A 19240-nucleotide genomic window follows, 5' to 3' on the forward strand; every position below is an offset into this window, starting at 1 on the left:
TGTAGAAATCACAGCCCTTTTTATTCAAAGTTCCCCTCAGTTCAGGCCCCCAGAATGTTTGGGATATTTGGCTTCACAGGTGTTTGTGAGTACTCAGGTATCTTTACTTGCTTCGTAGGAGCAGGTATAAGAGAGCTGGGCTGCAGAAGACGTCATGAACAGAAATACAGAGGCTGCAATCCTCTGTGGCAAAAGTGGGATGATTCGGATCATGGGCAGTTCCTTTACGGCCTCCATACTTTGCTCTTGCCATCACTCTGATACGTGCTAATCTTGGTCTCATCTGTCCACGATACCTTTTTTCCCCAGAATGCTGTAGGCTTTTTCAATACTTCTTGGCAAACTGTGAGCTGGCCCTCCTGTTTCTGTGGCTAACTAGTGGTTGGCAAGAAGTCTTCTGCAGACAGTAGTCATCGACACACATCCACACCTGGCTCCTGAAGAATGCTTCTGATCTGTCGGATCGGAGATCGGGGAGTTTTCTTCTCTATGGTGAGAAATGTTCTGTCATCAGCAGGGGGACGTCTTCCTTGGCGATTACGGAGCTCACCAGAACACTCACCCTTCTTAATGATGTTCCGAACAGTTGATTTTGGTCATCCTAAGGTTTGGGTGATGTCGCTTACTGTTTTATTCTTGTATCCAGCCTCACAATGACTTCTTGGACTTTCATTGGTAAAACTCTCGTCCTGGTATAAAATAGCAACAAGACTCCAGTGGTGATCAAAAGCTGAGAAGCCTACCTCTCTTATACCGCACCAATGAAGTCATTGAACATCCCTGAGTACTCTCAGACACCTGTGAAGCCCAATGTCCCAAACATTATGGTGCCCTGAAATGAGGGGAACTATGTATAAAATGTGCTGTAATATCTGAATGGGACGGCGGTTAGCACAATGTCTTTACAGCGCCAGCGATCGGGACAAGGGTTCGAATCCCACGCTGTCTGTCAGGAGTTTGTACGTTCTCCCCGCGTCGGCATGGGTTTCCTCCCACCGTTCTGTGATGGAATACTTGGGAATATTTTTGGGAGATAAATTGGAAAAGATAGAGTACGTTACATACATACACATACTTTAAAACAGATCTGAAATACTGAAGAATTCATATTCAGTGACTTTACAGAAACTATGGAGAATGCTATGGAGATTTCACAAGTGGCTGTTAATTGAAGTGAATGAATGAACTATGAACTATTGTGTTTAAAAGGCACAGCAAGAAACAGGCCGTCTCCAAATACCTCTTCAAAGAAAGGTCATTGAGAGGTTATTGTTTACCTAAAACAACAGATGAACTTGATGAAGATCAGGGGTTTTGCAAGTGAGAGAGAGAAAGACATGCTGCCTGGAGGTTTGTGTGTGTGTGTGAGAGAGAGAGAGAGAGAGAGAGAGAGAGAGAGAGAGAGAGAGAGAGAGAGAGAGAGAGAGAGTCTTTGACTGTGTGTGACACAGAAAGCTGTAACAAGCCAGGAGAAGTTTGTTGGAACTGAAACAGAAGCTCCAGAGTGGCAGATGGCTGGAAGTGCTATCTGTATGATGTTTGTCATGGAATAAAAGAACAGAAACGAACTCCGTGGTAGCCTGAAAGAAAGAGGTTATCATCTGGAGAACCCTGATGGGGCAAGTTTAATCAGCAAGACATTGAGGGGGGAGGAGTCACGTGATGGAGTAGTGGCCAGTAGGAGAATGCCAGCCCTCTCTAGAAAAGAAATAAAGTGAAGAAAATTCAAAGATCAAGAAACACAAAACACAACAAATAAAAGATAATGGTGTGGAGAAAAGAAAGAAAATGGCACCTAAGAAGGAAAAACCAAAATCAACGGGGAAAAAAAGGAAAGACGCCAGAAGAGAAAGGTGAAGGCCTTAACTGCATGAAGAGGCAGGGACCTGCCGTGGACAGAGGAGCCCGCTCCCCGAGATTAGTGGAGACCCCGCAGGGTTGCGACCTCCCGACCACGGGACTGCAAAAATGGCTCACTGAGCCAAACAGAAGTCCGCAACTGTGCATGCGCGAGGAAAAGGAAAACACCGACGGGAGGGGGGCCCAGCTGTGGAGTGAACTTACACAGTGCGACCAGCTGAGAGAGGCCCGACAGCAGGGCTCTCAGCTGGAAGAAGAGGAAAGCAACGGGAAAGGGAGTGATAAGAAAGAAAAACAGCAACAGGAAGCCCAACAGAACTCAGATATGGGGGGGGGGGGAGAATACTTGGGGTTAAGGGAATTTCAGATGTGGGAATGGTTGAAATATTTTATGCTTTAGAATTATTGTCATACAGTGCGTTCAAAAAAAGAAAACTGAGAAATGGAAATGGGGAAAAGGGGAAAGGTGGTGGTGAGGAAGCGGAAATGAGATGTAAACAAAGTAAACAATAAAAGAACTACATAAGAAATTGAAGGAATATGGAGAAGTGTCGGGGAACAAGATCAACGCAAAGAAAAGAGAAGCAATGCCAATGAATAATGCGGATTTCACAAAGTTTAAGAAAGAATCACCATTTAAGTGGCAAACACAAGCAATCCGATATTAGATTAGATAATAATTTAGGCTACCTGTACAAATTAAATTATCAGCCATTAATGAAGAAATTATAAGATGACTTAGAACATTGGACAGAATTGCCACTAACACTGATAGGAAGGGTAAATTGCATTAAAATGAATATCTTCCACTGGAGTCACGTGATGGAGTAGTGGCCGGTAGGAGAATACCAGCCCTCTCCACAAAAGAAGAAATAAAGTGAAGAAAAAACAAAGCCACAGACACACAAACAAACAACAACAGACAAATAAAAAATAAAGGTGTGGAGGAAATGGCACCAAAGAAAGAAAAGCCAAAAACTACGGGAAGAAAAGAAGAAGGAAAGATGTCGGAAGAGAAAGGTGAAGGCCTTACCTGTACGAAGAAGCAGGGACCCGCCATGGAAAGAGGAGCCCACTCCCTGAGGTCAGTGGAAACCCCAAAGGGTTGTGACCCACCGAATGCAGGACTACAAGGATGGCTCACGGAGCCAAACAGAGGTGCGCAACTGCACATGCACGAGGAACAGCCCAATAAGAAAGTCAGAAGAGACACAGATACAAGGAAGAGAGGTAGAGGACACAGGTCCTAGAGTGGACACAGGGGAAGAGGAGGGAGAGCATCAAGCTCTGCACAGAGAGATGGAAGATGAAGGGAAGGGACAGTACATGGATAAAAAAAATTTTCAAGAATATATGGAAGCAGTAAAAGAATGGCAGTCACAAGAATTTAGTGAAATAAAAAGAAGAATAAAAGGTACAGAAGAAAAAGTGAGTAGATTAGAGATGGTCATGACAGAAATAGGGAAAAGAGTGGACAAGGTGGAAGAACGAGAAACAGCCGTAGAAATGGAAGTAGACGACTTAAAAAGGAAATTGGAAGAATCTGATAAAAAAGTTAAAGAAACGCAGGAGTTGTTAGCTCAGAAGATAGATATAATGGAAACCTATAATAGGAGAAACAATATAAAGATAGTGGGCCTTAAGGAAGATGAAGAAGGCAAAGATATGAAAGAATTTATAAAAGAATGGATCCCCAGGGTCCTAGGAATGCCAGAAATACAGGAAGGAATGGAAATAGAAAGGGCACACAGAATATTAGCCCCAAAACCACAGACACAACAAAAACCAAGATCCGTTTTAGTAAAATTCCTGAGATATACGACAAGAGAAAATATATTGGAAATTTGGGCATGTGAGAAAGTTTTGGGAAGATCTAAATCAGGTATTAAATAAAATCACAAAAAGCAACAAACCAAAAAATCCAGAGATCTTTCTTCGAAGTAATATAAGAAGTAAAGAATTAGGCCTCAAACTGGATGAAGCAAAACAAAGATTTATTATGATAGCCTTAGCTGTAGCAAAAAAATGTATAATGTCAACTTGGAAATCGGAAGAGAGCCTGAGAGTACAGCAATGGTACATGGAAATGAATAAATGTATTCCATTGGAAAATATAACATACAACTTAAAAAATAAAGTCACATTATTTGAACAAATTTGGGAACCGTACATGGAACAGAACAGAGAGGGCTTGCCTCGGACCTCCACCCACTCAAATGATAGAATGAGAAGACGACGAAATTACCTGACCCAGTATGTAAAAGTAGATGACACAATTTCCTTGTTTATTTTCATTGTGTGACAACATTGTTTAATGGGTTTAATGTATTATATATGTTGAACGTTTAATGGGTTTGGAGGGGGTGGGAAGGAAGGGGGGAAAATGACACTGTATATAGTCAAGAGAGAAATGTTTGTGTGTATTTTAATTAATGTAGTTCATAGTGTGAAAATTTTTTTTTAAATTTAAATAAAGAAACCCTGGCAAATTTCTACAGATGCGTGTTAGAAAGTGTGCTGTATCACGGCTTGGTATGGGGACACCAATACCCTTGAGCCGAAAGCCCTGCAAAAGGAGTGGCCATAGCCCAGGACATCACTGGCAAAACCCTCCTCACCATTGAGAACATCTACAGGGAACACAGTAATCATCAAGGTTTCACACCACCAGTGCACGCTCTGTTCTCGCTGCTGCCATCAGGAAAGAGGTATAAGTGCCCCAAGACTCGCACCACCAGGTTCAGAAACAGCTGCTCCCCCTCCACCATCAGACTCAACAGCGAACTCAATCAGGGACTCATTTAAGGACTTACACTTCATTGATTTTTTTCTCTTTCTCTCTGTATTGCAGTTTGTTTACATGTGTATGTTCTGTTTTCTTTGCACTACAATAAGTGGTAATCCTGTCTCGCCTGCAGGAAAAAGAATCTCAGGGTTGAATGTGATGTCGTGTATGTTCTCTGACAATAAATATAAATCAGCAGTGGAAAAAAAAGCAAGACCTTGACGTGACTAATGGTGGTACCTCAGTTGTGGAAATCCTGGAACCAAACATCTCTCTCTGCAAACGTACAAGAACCTTCCTGAGCGCGGTAACCATTTGCCTTTTGAGTACCAAAACTTGGTGAACTTTATGTATGTTAAATTCTGTGCACAGTCTAAGAATTGCCTGCAACCAGAATGAGAAGTGAGATTGAACTGTGAACCAAAGAACTTTTCTTAAATTTACACACACATTACATAAACGTGCACTTAGAATTAGAAGGTGGTTAAGTTAGAGATAAGTTAAAGTTTGATTCTGTTTTCATGTTTAAAGATAATTAAAAACAACTTTTGTTTAAGTAACTATTTGTCGTGGTGAATATCTATTGCTGCGTCCCTTGGGCTCGTAACAGTTCAAAACGTACCGGGGGTGTAGGTTAATTGGGGGGCACAGATTCGTGGACCGAATCGCCCATTACCGTGCAGTCTGTACAAATTTAATTTAAAATTAAAATGTAAACCAAAATGTATACAAATAACTTTGAATAAAATTCAGAATGTGCACTTTGTTTACATGTGTATTGTTAGATTACAAATGTAAAACTGTGGAGCACAGGGGCAAGCAAATAAAGGACAAAGTGTCTTTGCCCCAAACATTCTGGAGGGCTCAATGCTGCCACGTATGTGCTCTGACAATAAACTGGAACTGTGGACTTTTTGACAGGGCATCACTCCAGTTACGTGGATGAGGATTTCCCTACCTCAGACTGGGGCTCAATCCAGCAGTCTCGCTCCAAACCGATTATACACTGGTACTTCTTCTCCAGTTCCTTCAAGATGTCGGCGCCAGATTTCTCCAGGAGGAAGCGCAAGATGCCAGGTTGCTGTAGGGTCACTGTACGGGAGCAGATGTTGGAGATGATGCTCCGGAGCAGCTCGTCCATTGTCTGGCAGGGCCTGCCGTTCCCAGTCACCTACCAACAGACAGGAGGCAGACAGTGGGCGTTATCGAACGCTCCGCTCACGCAACAGAGTAACCCACACGCCACAAAACATGCTCCTAAACTCAGCGAACCGTGCCGGTGTTGCAGACGACTCTCATGAGACTTAACAGGAGTCCATCGAACAGTGAACCACAACGCTGGAGAAAGGGGCAGAGGGCTGGAAGTGGAGGAAGGTGGGTGTTTGCAGGTTGCAGGCACAGGGAGGTGGAGGCAACTCCAAGGAAGTTGAGGCACAGTCACGGCTCCACAATTCAGGCAGAAAAGTCAACGAGGCGTGACGAGGACAGAGTGAGTTTGAATCTCTGCCCCAGGTGAAGAGTCCTGGGGCTATCCATGGCGGGGGCGTCTTTGTATCAGAGGTGAGGGTGGGTTGTGACTCTATTGGTGACAGGATTCGGTGCAGGAAGGGGCTTCCTGTGTCAGAACAGTGCAGCTCATGAACAAGGCCCTTCAGCCCATGGTCCGTATCCCACAGATGCCCAAATCTAACCAAATCTCTGTTTCCTGCACGCAACACATGTCCCTCCTGTGTCATCCAGAAGCCTCCATGTTACCACCACATTTGTGTCAGGAGGGGTTCCTGCTGCATCCGGGACTGTGACCAGGACTGGAGGGGGTTTCCCCTGTGGGAGAGAATCTCTCCCTGGTGTTCAGATGGGGTCACCCAACAGGACAGGAGGGAGGTGAAGGATCGTTTAAAAAGCACCTGGAAAGGTAGGTGCTTGTTTAAATTTCTCCTAATTAGTTGTAGCCAATAAAGGAAAGGAGGGGTTTCAGAGTGGGAATGGCCAGTGTAAGAATGGGACTTGGAGGGTTTGGATAGAGAGGCTTCGGTGATGATGGGGTAAGGCAATGGTTCTCAACCTTTTTCTTTCCACTCACAGACCACTTTAAGTAATCCCTATGCCATCGGTGCTCTGTGATTAGTAAGGGATTACTCAAGGTGGGATGTGAGTGGGAAGGGAAGGTTGAGAATCACTGCTCTAGACCCAATTGTTACTGAAATATTTTGCTTGAGAAAAATTGTCTTTGGCCCATTTCCTTTGGAGTTCTGAAACCATGCACATAACGAGTCAATGAGGGACGATTCAAACAGTGGTTTTCAACCTTTTTCTTTCCACCCACATTCCACCTCAGTAATCACAGAGTATCGATGGCATAGGGATTACTTAAAGTGGTATACCTACGGCTCCTAGAACGCTTCCACCAGTGTTTTCTCCGCTCCATCCTCAACATTCATTGGAGCGACTTCATCACCAACATCGAAGTACTCGAGATGGCAGAGGCCGACAGCATCGAATCCACGCTGCTGAAGATCCAATTGCGCTGGGTAGGTCACATCTCCAGAATGGAGGACCATCGCCCTCCCAAGATTGTGTTATATGGCGAGCTCTCCACTGGTCACTGAGACAGAGGTGCACCAAAGAAGAGGTACAAGGACTGCCTAAAGAAATCTCTTGGTGCCTGCCATATTGACCACCACCAGTGGGCTGATATCGCCTCAAACCGTGCATCTTGGCGCCTCACAGTTCGGCGGGCAGCAACCTCCTTTGAAGAAGACCGCAGAGCCCACCTCACTGACAAAAGACAAAGGAGGAAAAACCCAACACCCAACCCCAACCCACCAATTTTCCCCTGCAACCGCTGCAACCGTGCCTGCCTGTCCCACATCGGACTTGTCAGCCACAAACGAGCCTGCAGCTGACGTGGACATTACCCCTCCATAAATCTTCGTCCGCGAAGCCAAGCCAAAGAAAGAAGATACGAGTGGAAAGAAAAAGGTTGAGAAACACTGAGATAAGGCAAGGACAACTCTCTAGAAATATTAGGATTCATTAAGGAGGCACGGTACGGACAGGTTTTTCCACACTTCAGTCAACAGTGGGAGAGGCATCCAGGACAGACCAGAGGGCTCATCTACTGAGGCTATATGGATGGAGCTGAGGAATGGGAAAGGTGTGACCATGCTCATGAGGTTGTATTATAGACTGCCCAATAGTCAGTGAGAATTGGAGGAACAAATTTGCAAGGAGATAGCAGATAGCTTCAGGAAACAGGTGATTTTAAGTTAATTTTGACTGGGACATCCACACTGTGAAAAGGGGCTTGGAGTTTGTCAAATGTGTTCAAGAAAATTTTCTAAATCAATCAATATAATTGAGATGCAATGGATCTCCAATGAGGGAACGAGACAGGGCAGGTGACAGAAGTATGTGTTGGGGAACATGTTGGGTCCAGTGATCATAATACCATTAGTTTCAAGTTAATTATGGAGAAGGATAGTCTGGGCTTCGGGTTGAGATTCTCAGATGGAGAAAGGCCAATTTTGAGGAAACGATAAAGGATCAAGGATCAAGAAAACATGAATTGCTTTGACAAGTATGTGCCCTACCTCCGCCCCTCCCCTTGCCCCCTCCCCTTGCCCCCTCCCCTTGCCCCCTCCCCTTGCCCCCTCCCCTTGCCCCCTCCCCTTGCCCCCTCCCCTTGCCCCCTCCCCTTGCCCCCTCCCCTTGCCCCCTCCCCTTGCCCCCTCCCCTTGCCCCCTCCCCTTGCCCCCTCCCCTTGCCCCTCCCCTTGCCCCCTCCCCTTGCCCCCTCCCGCAACTCTGCCCACTCCCCCCTGGTCATCCCACATCGGTATCAGTGGAAGAGGCCAGGTTGCTACCTGAAAAGAGACAAGGGAAAGTTGATGTGGAGTGGAATCCTACCCGGAGTCCAGTGATGTTGCCTTCCAATGGGAAGATGGAGACCTGCCCATGCCCAGAGAGGAGATCCTGGTGATAGTCCTGCAGGTATCGCAACTTGCCAGGTTCCATGGCGATCACAGACTCCTGCACAACCGACTCCCTCATCAGGCTCTCCACCCGACCCTGGTTCTCAGCGCAGAACACGTCCAACGAGGTGAACCAGACCCGGTCGCCGGCATCAGTCAGCCAGGCTTCGCAGCACCTCAGCGACGGCAGCAGCTTCTCCCACTCAGGGGAAGTGAGGACATGGAGCTGCTGGTCCATCACCGCCACGCTGAACTCTGACACCTGCTGCTCGATCAGGTTAGCGGCCTCCCGAGCCTCTGGAGCAGACAGGCCGGTCACCATCAGGGTGCAACCAGAAATGGCGTAACAGGAAGAGGGCGCCAGCACGCTCCGGAAGTGGTCACGCACGTCTGTCTTGGACAGGAATGCGGCCAGGTCTTCGTTGACAGGAACATCCACTTGGGCAAGGCTGTCGAGGAATTCCAGAATCCGGCTTTTCCCCTTTTGGATCTGCCCAATGTCCCTTCCTGTCACGCGGATAGCTTCACCGCTCTCTACCTCCATGGACAGGTCCGGCCGTTCGTTCCTCAGCTCCTGCAGGAATGGGTGGTGGCGCAGGACGTCCAGTTTCAGCGCGTCACGGACCTCTACCAAGATAGAGTGCTGGGTAGCTGTCTCCTCCTTGGACCTTGCCTCCACTTGCCGCCCCTGGTCCTCAGTGGGGGGAGCGAGGAAACTGTAGTAAGGATGCAGAACCATCTCTCGTCCCTGCAGCACCTGTTGCTTCTGGAGGACTCTCTCCGTGACTGCAAGAGAGGCAGACAAAGATGTAACCGTGAAGGGGAAGAAACACATGGGCTTCGCAGCAGACGATCCCATCCCGGAGGTGCAAGCAGCAGAATTTTTTGCCTTGAAATGGAGGAGCACGGGAGACTGTGGTGCTGGGATACGAAGCTAAGCACAACTCTGTGTCGAGCAGCATCGGTTCCAGACAGAGATCCCGGTTGCTCGCCATTTGAACCCCTTTCCCATTTCCAGACTGGTCTGTCCCGGGCCTTCTCCAGTGTCAGAGTGAGGCCTGGTGTAACCTCGAGGAACAAACCCTCCTGGAGAGACTGGGAGATTGTTTCATTGAACACCTTGGCTCTGTCCACATCATGGCAGGTGACCTGCCAGTGGCCAACTATTTCCATTCCGTGCCCCACTCCCGTGCTGACACAACTGTCCATGTCCTCGTGTACTCCCAAATCAAGGCTAACCACAAATTAAAGGAACAGCACCTAATATTCTGCCTGGGCACTCTCCAACCAGATGGTATTAACGTCGACCTCTCTGGTTGCTGTTGGCCCCCTCCCCAGTCTCCCTCTCTTCCCCATCTCTCTGACTCCTTTCCTCCAGTCCTCCACCAACTGCCCTCTCCATCCACAGAGCTACCTCCCACCCACTACCTCCCACCTATATCCACCATGACCTCAGGAGTAAAACACGAAAGCCTGCAGACACTGTGATGGAAGTAAAAACACACTGCTCGAGAAACTTAGCGGGTTGCACTGCGTATTTATATAGGAAAGATAAAGATGCATAACCAACGTTTCAGGCCAGAGCCCTTCGTCATCGAGGTGTGAGCAGAATGTAAGCAAGTGTCCAAATATAATGGTGGAGTAGGGATAGGGGAAGGAGCACAGTCCCACAGACAGGAGGTAATAGGTGGATAGGGGGAGGGGGAATGCCATGTGAATAGATGGAAATATCCACCTGTGACCTCTTGCCCATGGGCCTGTGCTCCTCTCCCTGCCCCTCCCTTCACAATTGTTTCATAAAGATGGCTGCGCGACCTGCCGAATAGCTCCAGCACTTTGGTGCATTAAATTACAATCAGGGTCCGCAGACTTTCTTGTTTAACACCTATCCTGTTTAGGAAATCTGTAGCTCTACAGTATCAACAATCAAGTTCACTAATTTCAGTAACAAGTCTCACAAATCTTTTCTTCTGTAGCCCTTCTGCTCTTCCCTGTGCACCCCCCCCCCCCCATCTCTATTTGTTCCCATTCCCATCCACCCCCTTTTCCTCCCACCTTCTCCTTAGGTCTGTCATCTCCAACGAATTCTCCTGCACTCTCCTTTCTTGCCTCTGTTCCATAAGACCACAAGATAAAGGAGCAGAAGTAGTCGATTCAGCCCATCATGTCTGCTCTGATTCCATCAGAAGCCGATCCATTCCACCACTTAGCCCCCATTGTCCAGCCTTCGCCCCATAACCTTTGAAACCCTGACGATCAATCTCTGCTTGAAACACACCCAATGACCCAGCCTCCACAACTGCCTGTGGCAACAAATTCTACAGGTTCATTGCCCTCTGGCTAAAGAAATCCCTTCACATCTCAAGTGGACGCCCTCCAATCCTGAAGTTGTGCACTTTTATCCTCAACTCTGCACTATGGGAAACAACCTTTCAACATTCAAAATGTTTCAATGAGATTTCCCCCCCCACCCCCCCATTCTCCTAAATTCCAAGAGCCGTCAAACACTACTCATATGATAGGAACATAGGGAGTAGGAACAGGAGTAGGCCAAAAATGGCCCATCGAGCCTGCTCCGCCATTCAATACGATCATGGCTGATCTAATTTAGGACCTAACTCCACCTACCTGCCTTCTCCCCATATCCCCTAATTCCTCTATCATGTAAAAATTTATCTAACCGAATTTTAAATATGTCTAATGAAGCAGCCTCAACCACTTCCCTGGTTAGAGAATTCCAAACATTCACTACTCTCTGGGAAAAACTATTTTTCCTCATCTCTGTCCTAAATCTACTCCTCCGAATCTTGAGACTGTGTCCTCTCGTTTTAGTTTCCCCGGCCATCTCAAAAAACCTTCCTACATCTATCCTATCCATACCCTTCATAATCCTCTATGTTTCTATAAGATCTCCTCTCATTCTTCTGAACTCGAGCGAATACAATCCTAGATGATTTAATCTTTCATCATAAGTCAACCCCTTCAACCCAGGGATCAACCTAGTAAACCTCCTCTGGACCGTCTCCAAAGCCAGTATATCCTTCCTCAAATATGGAGACCAGAACTGGACACAGTACTCCAGGTGCAGTCTCACCAGTACCTTGTACAGTTGCAACATGACCTCCCTACTCCTGAATTCAATTCCTCTAGCGATGAAGGCCAACATTCCATTTGCCTTCTTAATAACCTGTTGCACCTGCAACCTAACCTTTTGCGATTCATGCACAAGCCCTCCCAAGTCCCTCTGCACAACAGCATGCTGTAGTTTTTCACCCTTTAAATAATATTCAGCTCTCTTATTTTTCTTGCCAAAGTGGATAACCTCACACTTACTAACATTGTACTCCATCTGCCAGACCTTTGCCCACTCATCCACTGATAACCCTTTCATTCCCAGAATCATCCTTGTGAACCTCCCTTGAACCCTCTCCAATGTCAGCACATCCTTTCTTAAATGAGGAGCCCAAAACAGTACTCTGTGAGATCTCACCAGTTCCTTATAAAGGCTCAACGTCACATCCCTTGAAGTAAATGCCAGCTTTGCATTTGCTTTCTTCACCACTGCCTCCACCTGCAAGTTGACCTTCAGGCTATCCTGCACGTGAACACCCAGGTTCCTTTACATCTGGGTATTTTCAATTATCTCACCATTTAAAAAAAAATAGGCTGCCCATTTCTTCTACCAAAGTGCATGACCGTACACTTTACGACCTTGTATTTCATTTTCCACTTCTCTGCCCCTTCTCCTCATCTGTCCAAGTCCTTCTGCAGCCTCCCTCAACACTACCTGCTCCTCCATCTACCTTCGTCTCATCTGCAAACTTGGCCACAAAGCTAAATCATTGATATGATTTAGGCCCAAACAGGCCCAAACCAGGCCCCTGGCGACCGCAACTCATTTAAGGTGGGGGGGGGCAATGAACTGAAATCCTAAATAGCTTTTATGTAGTTGGTAGGAGAGAAGTACAAAAGAAACCAAAACCAACTAAACAAGGAAGGAGGCCTGTACAGAGTCCTCAAGGGGCCAGAGCCAGAAGGTTGAGAATGGCTGCTAGGGAGTCCCCGAGCTCCAACCCTCCCCCTTAACCTGTTCTTGAACACGCAGTGACCTTCCCACTCCTGGAACTCGACGATGGCTTTCCCCCCGGGAACCATGGTAACATTGAGCACTGTCCCTCCGTCGCTCCGCCGGCTCTCAAAGTAGAGGCGGACGATCTCCTCGTCATCGGCAGGGTTGAGGTTCTCCACGAGGATGCAGACTGGGTGGGGGACCTGCTCCACCAGGATCGTGGCACCTTGCAGGAGTCGGCTGCTGGCCTTGGTCTTCATCTCTTCAAAAGCTGGAACAAATGAACGGTTTGTTAGAAGCACCCTCGTCTATTTTCTCCAAGTTTTATCTAATGTCATGTATGTGCCTTACGAGTGCTCGCTTTACACAAATTTGTTTTTACGAAGAAACCGGTGTTCACTCTTATGAAAGCAGCGAGCCATTACAGACAGTGAGTCATTCGAACCCTTGTCGCTGGCACTGTAACTGCATTGGGCCAACCACCACGCCAACCGAGCTTGTGCAGGTATGACTTTATGTGTTGCATGGGTGTCCACCTTGTCCTCAGGAAGTGCATCCTGTGGGCAAACACATTCCACCTCAGGTCCTCTCTGACCACCCCCTTCCCTGAACCTACCCCCTCTGGTTTCAGTTAGCTCTGCCATGGTTCCTCAAGGAGGGGATCTGGACTCGAAAGGTCACCTGTCCTATTATCTCCACATGCTCCCTGACCCTTTGAGTTCCTCGGGCGGTTGAGACACACAAGACATGCTGGAGAAACTCAGCATCTGTGGGGAGTAGAAGGTAATGTGAAAGAATAAGTTTAACGAATATGCTTAACAAAGGGTTAATGAATTGGGTGAGAATATAGTTGCCATGTAAACATAGGTGAGAATGTGACTGCCTTCTAACATGACCTTCCCTGTGCTGTGGTGACAGTAACTAACACCATAAAGAATGTAGTGAGACTAAATAAAAGTAAGGACATCTTGTTTTTGCCAACTGTCTGCAGACACCACAAGGGAACATACTGTGGCAAAAATCAGGAATCGCCAGCTGTGTGAAACTTGTAGGGTCTCACGCAGACCCCTGCTTGAAGGTGTATGAAAATGGGATGGAGACTCTGTATGTTTTGAGTGGGGCTCAGTGTACAGATGATAAATCAAACTCTTTCTTCGTAATCCTCACTCCCACTGTAAATTGTGGTACACTTTCATTGGTTTGGTTGTTTATTTTATTACAGTGTAGGCTGACTTTCACAGTAACCCACAGATTCACAACAGTGTGAAGGAATAGAGGGGGGTCCGAATCCATAGATTTCTCATGGTTGCTGGGCAGGTTGATCAGGTAGTTATGAAGGCTGAAGGCAACCAGTCTATAAGGAGGGTCTATAACATATTTAAGCAGATTGAAATCATTTTTTTTTTTTAAATGTTTTTCATGTTGCTGGAAGGAGAGAATTATGGAAGAAATAACTAAATTTGACTGCTTCACTGGGAAGGGACCCCATAAATTCTGAAGAGAGTCCTAAGGGGGCTATAGCCAAATAAAGAGGTCGAAAATGGCTGGCTTCTAATATGCTGGCCTTCATTGGTCAGGGAAATGGAGTTGAAGATGTGTTTCAGTTCTATTAATCTCTGGTGAGACCACGCTTGGAGTATCGTGTTCAATTCTGGTCACCTCATTACAGGAAGGATGTGGAAGCTATGGAAAGGGTGCAGAAGTTTACCTGGATGTGGCCTGGATTGGAAAGTGTGGTTAACAGAGCTGGGGCTTTTCCCTTTGGAGAGAAGAAGGATGAGAGGTGACTTAATAAAGGTCCACAAGATTATGAGAAGGCCAGCAACTTTTTCATGGGCCAATAGTAGCAAACACCAGAGGATATCTGTATAAGGTGAGGGGAGGAAAGTTTAAGGGAGACATCAGGGGTAAGTTTTTATTTTACACAGAGAGTTGTGGGTGTCTGGAATGTGGTGGTGGAGGCTGGTACAATAGGGACATTTAAAGGACTCTTAAGACAGGCACATGGATGCAGGAAAAATAGAGGGTAATGGGTGTGAGGTAGGGAAGATTTAGTTTGTGGAGGAGGTTTATATTGGTCGGCACAACATCGTGGGCCAAAGGGCCTGTACTGTGCCTTAATATTCTATGTACTAATGAATGCCAGCTTCACCTCCCTCTCCATGGCCTACCCATTCTTGCTGCCACCTTGTCTCTGTCTCTCAATGCTCCTTGGTGCTCACAAGCAAACACACAGAAGTGCTCTCTCTAATTTATACTCACACTTCAAAGCACGTCCCTTGAGAACAGAGATGAGCAGAAATGCCTTCAGCCAGAGGGTGGTGAATCTGTGGAATTCATTGCCGCAGATGGCTGTGGAAGCCAAGTCATTGGGTAGATTTAAAGTGGAGGTTAATGGGTTCTTGATTAATCAAGATGGCAAAGGTTATGAGAAGGCAGGAAAACAAGGTTAAGAGGAAGAATATATCAGCCATAATTTATATGGTGGGGGCAGACTCAATAGGTTGAATGGCCAGATTATGTTGCTACATTGTACATTCTTACCTCCTGCAGGCAACGCATCCTGGAAACGAATTAGCGCCTTTGTTCTGTCTGGCCTGGAGTGCACCGTGAACTGTTCACCATCGAGCCCCGTGATGTTCTCCAGGAAGAGCGTCAGGACATCATCTGAAATCTCGGGCGTCAGGTCTCGGAGCACAATGGTCCTGGGATCGTTTGGCGGCACCCTCTTCACCATAAGCCTGGTGTCTTGGAATGTGTGCTCTGGCTGCAACAGGACCCGCTTGGCATCTGCAACCAGCACAAACACAAAATGATCAAGGGTCAGGACCCTGGTTCCAACCTCTTCTCACCGCTACCTTCGGGCAGAAGAAGCCTGAGGACCAGCACTGAGGTTCAAGAACAGTTTCTTTCCAAAAGTTATCAGGCTCTTGAACTTCTCCACATGACCTTAACTATCATACTACTCCAGGACCAAGATCTGTTAGCAATACGTCCGACAGTGAGTATTTATCATTTATTTCATGTCCACCTCTTTCTTTCCTTTCATATCTTGTCTTGCTAGGTGCTGTGTGTTTTATGTGCCTGGAAGGTGCAGCAAGAACACCAACTTACAGAAGTCTACAAACCATAACAAAACAGAAATAGGCCCCTTTGGCCCTTCAAGTCTGTGCCAAAGGGTTTTTTTTTGCTCATCCCACTGAAGTGCACCCAGTCAGGAGCCCTCCAAACCCATCCCATCCATGCACCAGTCCAAATTCTTCATAAATGTTAAAACTGAGCCTGCATTCACTACTTCAGCTGGCAGCTCGTTCCACACTCCCACCGCTCTCTATGTCTGGGGTTCCCAACCTGGGGTACATGTACCCCCAGTGGCACATTTGCACTTTTCAGGGGGTACATTGGGTCTGAGAGAATAACTACTACTGTACAATACATGGTGTTGTAATCTGCAGTCAGATTGCACAATGTCGTGCTTTTTTTTAAATCCTTAATTTTTAAGGTTACACGGGAACCTATAAAAATGCCCAAGGGGTGAAGAGGAACAAAAAGGTTGGGAACCCCTGCTCTATGTGAAGGTCCCCCTCACATTCCCCCTAAACTTTTCCCCTTTCACTCTTATACCCATGTCTTCTGGCTTCTATCTCACCTATCCTCAGTGGAAAAAGCCGATCTACATTTACTCTGTCTAACCCCCTCATCATTTTAAATACCGCGATCAAATCTCCCCTCATTCTTCCACGGTCGAGGGAATAAAGTCCCAACCTGCTTAACTTTTCCCTGTAACTCAGTTCCTGAAGTCCAGGCAACATCCTAGTAAATCTTCTCTGCCCTCTTTCTATCTTATTGATATCTTTTCTGTAGTTCGGTAACCAAAACTGCACACAATACTCCAAATTTGACCTCACCAATTTCTTATACAACTTTACCATAACATCCCAACTCCTGTACTCAATACTTTGATTTATGAAGGCCAATATGCCAAAAGCTCTCTTTATAACCCTGTCCACCTTTGACACAACTTTCAGGGAATTATGTATCTGTATTCTACCGCACTCCTCAGTGCCCGACCATTTACTAGGTACGTCCTTTCTTACACCTCACACTTGTCTGCTTTAAATTCCATCGGCCATTTTTCAGCCCACGTTTCCAGCTGGTCCAGATCCCTCTGCAAGCTTTGAAAATCTTCTTCACTGTCCACAACGCCTCCAATCTTAGTGCCATCTGCAAACTTGTCGATCCAATTTACCACATTATCATCCAGATCATTGATAGAGATGAAAAACAACAATGGTCCCAGCCCCGATCCCTGAGGCCAACCACTAGTTACAGGCCTCCAGTCTGAGAAGCATCATCCACCACCACTCTCTGGCTTCTCCCATCCAGCCATTGTCGAGTCCAGTTCATTACTTTTCCATAAATATTAAGCACCTGAACCTTCCTGACTAACCTCCCATGTGGGACTTTGTCAAAGCCCACACTAATGTCCTAGTAGACAACATCCAATCTTTCCTTTGTCCATTTTCCTGGTAACCTCCTCAAAAAAAATCTATGATTACCATGCTATTTTTACTTATCCTAAATCAGTTCCTGTCTATCCAATCTCTTCGAATGCCCTCCAATAAAGTACCCACATCCGAAGCCAGGTTCACCAGCCTACAATTTCCTGGATTGTTTTGGAGCCTTTCTGAAACAACGGAATAACATTAAGTTTCTTCCAATCCTCCGATATCTCACCCATGGCTAAGGAAATATCTGCCTGGACTCCTACAATTTCTGTACGTGCCTCATTAAGGTTGGAGGGAATACCTGGTTAGACCCTGGGGATTTATCCACCTCTTTAATCTGTGTAGGTTCCACGACCTCACTGCTAGTTTTCCTTACTTCCATCAACTCTGTGCTCATTTCCTGAGTGAATACTGATGAAAAAGAACATTGAAGATCTCCCCCATCTATTCTGGCTCCATCTAAAGTCGACCACTCTGATCTTCAAGGGGACCAATTTTGTCCCTTACTATCCTTTTCCTCTTAATATACCTGTAGAAACCCTTAGAACTTTCCTTCACATTGTCTGCCAAAGCAGCATCATGTCTTCTTTTAGTCGTCCTGATTTCTTTGAGGTTTTTCTTGCATTTTATACTCAAGTATCTCATGTGTTCCATGTCGCCTGTACCTGCTATACACCTCTCTCTTCTTACGAACCAGATCACAAATATCCCTCAAAAACCAAGGCTCTCAACCTTGCCTGTGATCCTGACAGGAACATACAAACTCAGCACTTTCAAAATTTCACCTTTGAAGGTCCTCCACTGACCTCGCACATCCTTGCCTGAAAAATAACCTCAATCCACGCATTCTAGATCCTTTCTCATTTCCTCAAAATTGGCCTTTCTCCAATTGAGAATCTCAACCTGAGGCCTAGACCAATCCTTCTCCATAATTAACTTGAAACTAATGGCATTGTGGTCCTATTGGCCACTAATATGTCATTGAGGTAAATGAAGACATTGGTCATAAAGCATCCATCACCCATTGAAATGATTGAGCAACATTCTTTAATGCAAATAGAATTCTTAAAAATTCGAACAACCCAAACGAGATAATTATTGGTGTTTTTGGAACGTATTCCTGCTCTACTAGTACTTGGTGATAACTATGCACAGTCTATTTTGGAAAAGATTTTTGCTCCATGCAAATTAGCTGAGAAATCTTGAATGAGATATAACAATCTGGAATGGTGGCATCGTTAAGTTGCCTGAAATCTCCACATGGTCACCAACCTCCATTGTGTTTTGGGACCATGTGTAATGGGGATGACCAGGGGCTGTCGGACCTACAAATTATGCCTAGTTTCTCCATCTTGGCAAACTCGTCCTTAGCTAAATGCAGTTTCTCTGGCGGCAAGTAACGCACTTTCGCGTGGATAGGTGGGCCCTTAGTACAAATATCATGAGTAACACCGGTGCTTTACAGTCGAGGCAGAAAATTGTAGAGTAAAAATCTCAGGCAAATCTTCCAACAGCTTGGAGAATTCATCCACTGGTCCACTTAATGTTTGGAGGCGCAGAGCAGGGATACAGGCATCTGCCAGAGGAATGGTCTGAAAAGTAGTTCCGTCTATTAGTCGACACCCTTTTAAGTCGATGAGGAATGAATGAGCCCAAAGAAAATCTGCACCAAGCAAAAATCGAGACACTGTTGCTATAAAGAATGGCCAAACCTAATTATGATTCTCGAACTTGACATTCATCTTCCTGGTGCCGAAGGTCAGAATATTGGAACTGTTAACTGCTCGTAGTTGCAGGTCCGGGGTAGGACGGTGTGTGTCAAAACCAGTGGGTGAAATACACTAACTTCTGAACCCGTGTCCACCAGAAATGTTCACTGGGACAGGGCATACAATAGGCTTGTAGGTTTGTCGCCAACTGCCGCAGCCCTTACTGGCGGTTTGCCTGAGCATTTCCCGCAAATGAGCAGGGTGGAAGGCACTTGCGGACATTTACTCCCCAACACCTGTGACAATAACACCAAAATGAGGTTTCCACAGGCTGTG

At 46.2% G+C, this 19240-nt stretch overlaps 1 protein-coding gene across 12 annotated transcripts in view; it reads right to left on the bottom strand.

Annotated features, from left to right (window-relative positions):
- Window positions 1–19240, bottom strand: part of LOC138751959 (protein mono-ADP-ribosyltransferase PARP10-like) — a 73956-nt gene that overhangs the window by 26001 nt on the left and 28715 nt on the right. For 9 of the 12 annotated variants that reach the window (XR_011350291.1, XR_011350290.1, XM_069914983.1 and 6 more), the window contains 5 exons: window positions 15232–15477; window positions 12728–12958; window positions 8554–9404; window positions 5604–5816; window positions 4886–5029 (listed from right to left, as the gene is read on the bottom strand). Coding sequence is in view for 10 of the 12 variants with exons in the window: in XM_069914979.1 (XP_069771080.1) it covers window positions 4886–5029; window positions 5604–5816; window positions 8554–9404; window positions 12728–12958; window positions 15232–15477 (1685 nt within the window). In the remaining 2 variants the exon portion in view is untranslated. Of the gene's footprint in view, window positions 1–4885; window positions 5030–5603; window positions 5817–8553; window positions 9405–12705; window positions 12959–15231; window positions 15478–19240 lie in introns of those variants that run through there. The other 3 variants (XM_069914982.1, XM_069914981.1, XM_069914986.1) reach the window with 2 other exon arrangements.

This window comes from Narcine bancroftii, chromosome 1, assembly GCF_036971445.1.
Source record: "Narcine bancroftii isolate sNarBan1 chromosome 1, sNarBan1.hap1, whole genome shotgun sequence".
In the NCBI taxonomy this organism is placed as follows: Eukaryota; Metazoa; Chordata; class Chondrichthyes; order Torpediniformes; family Narcinidae; genus Narcine; species Narcine bancroftii.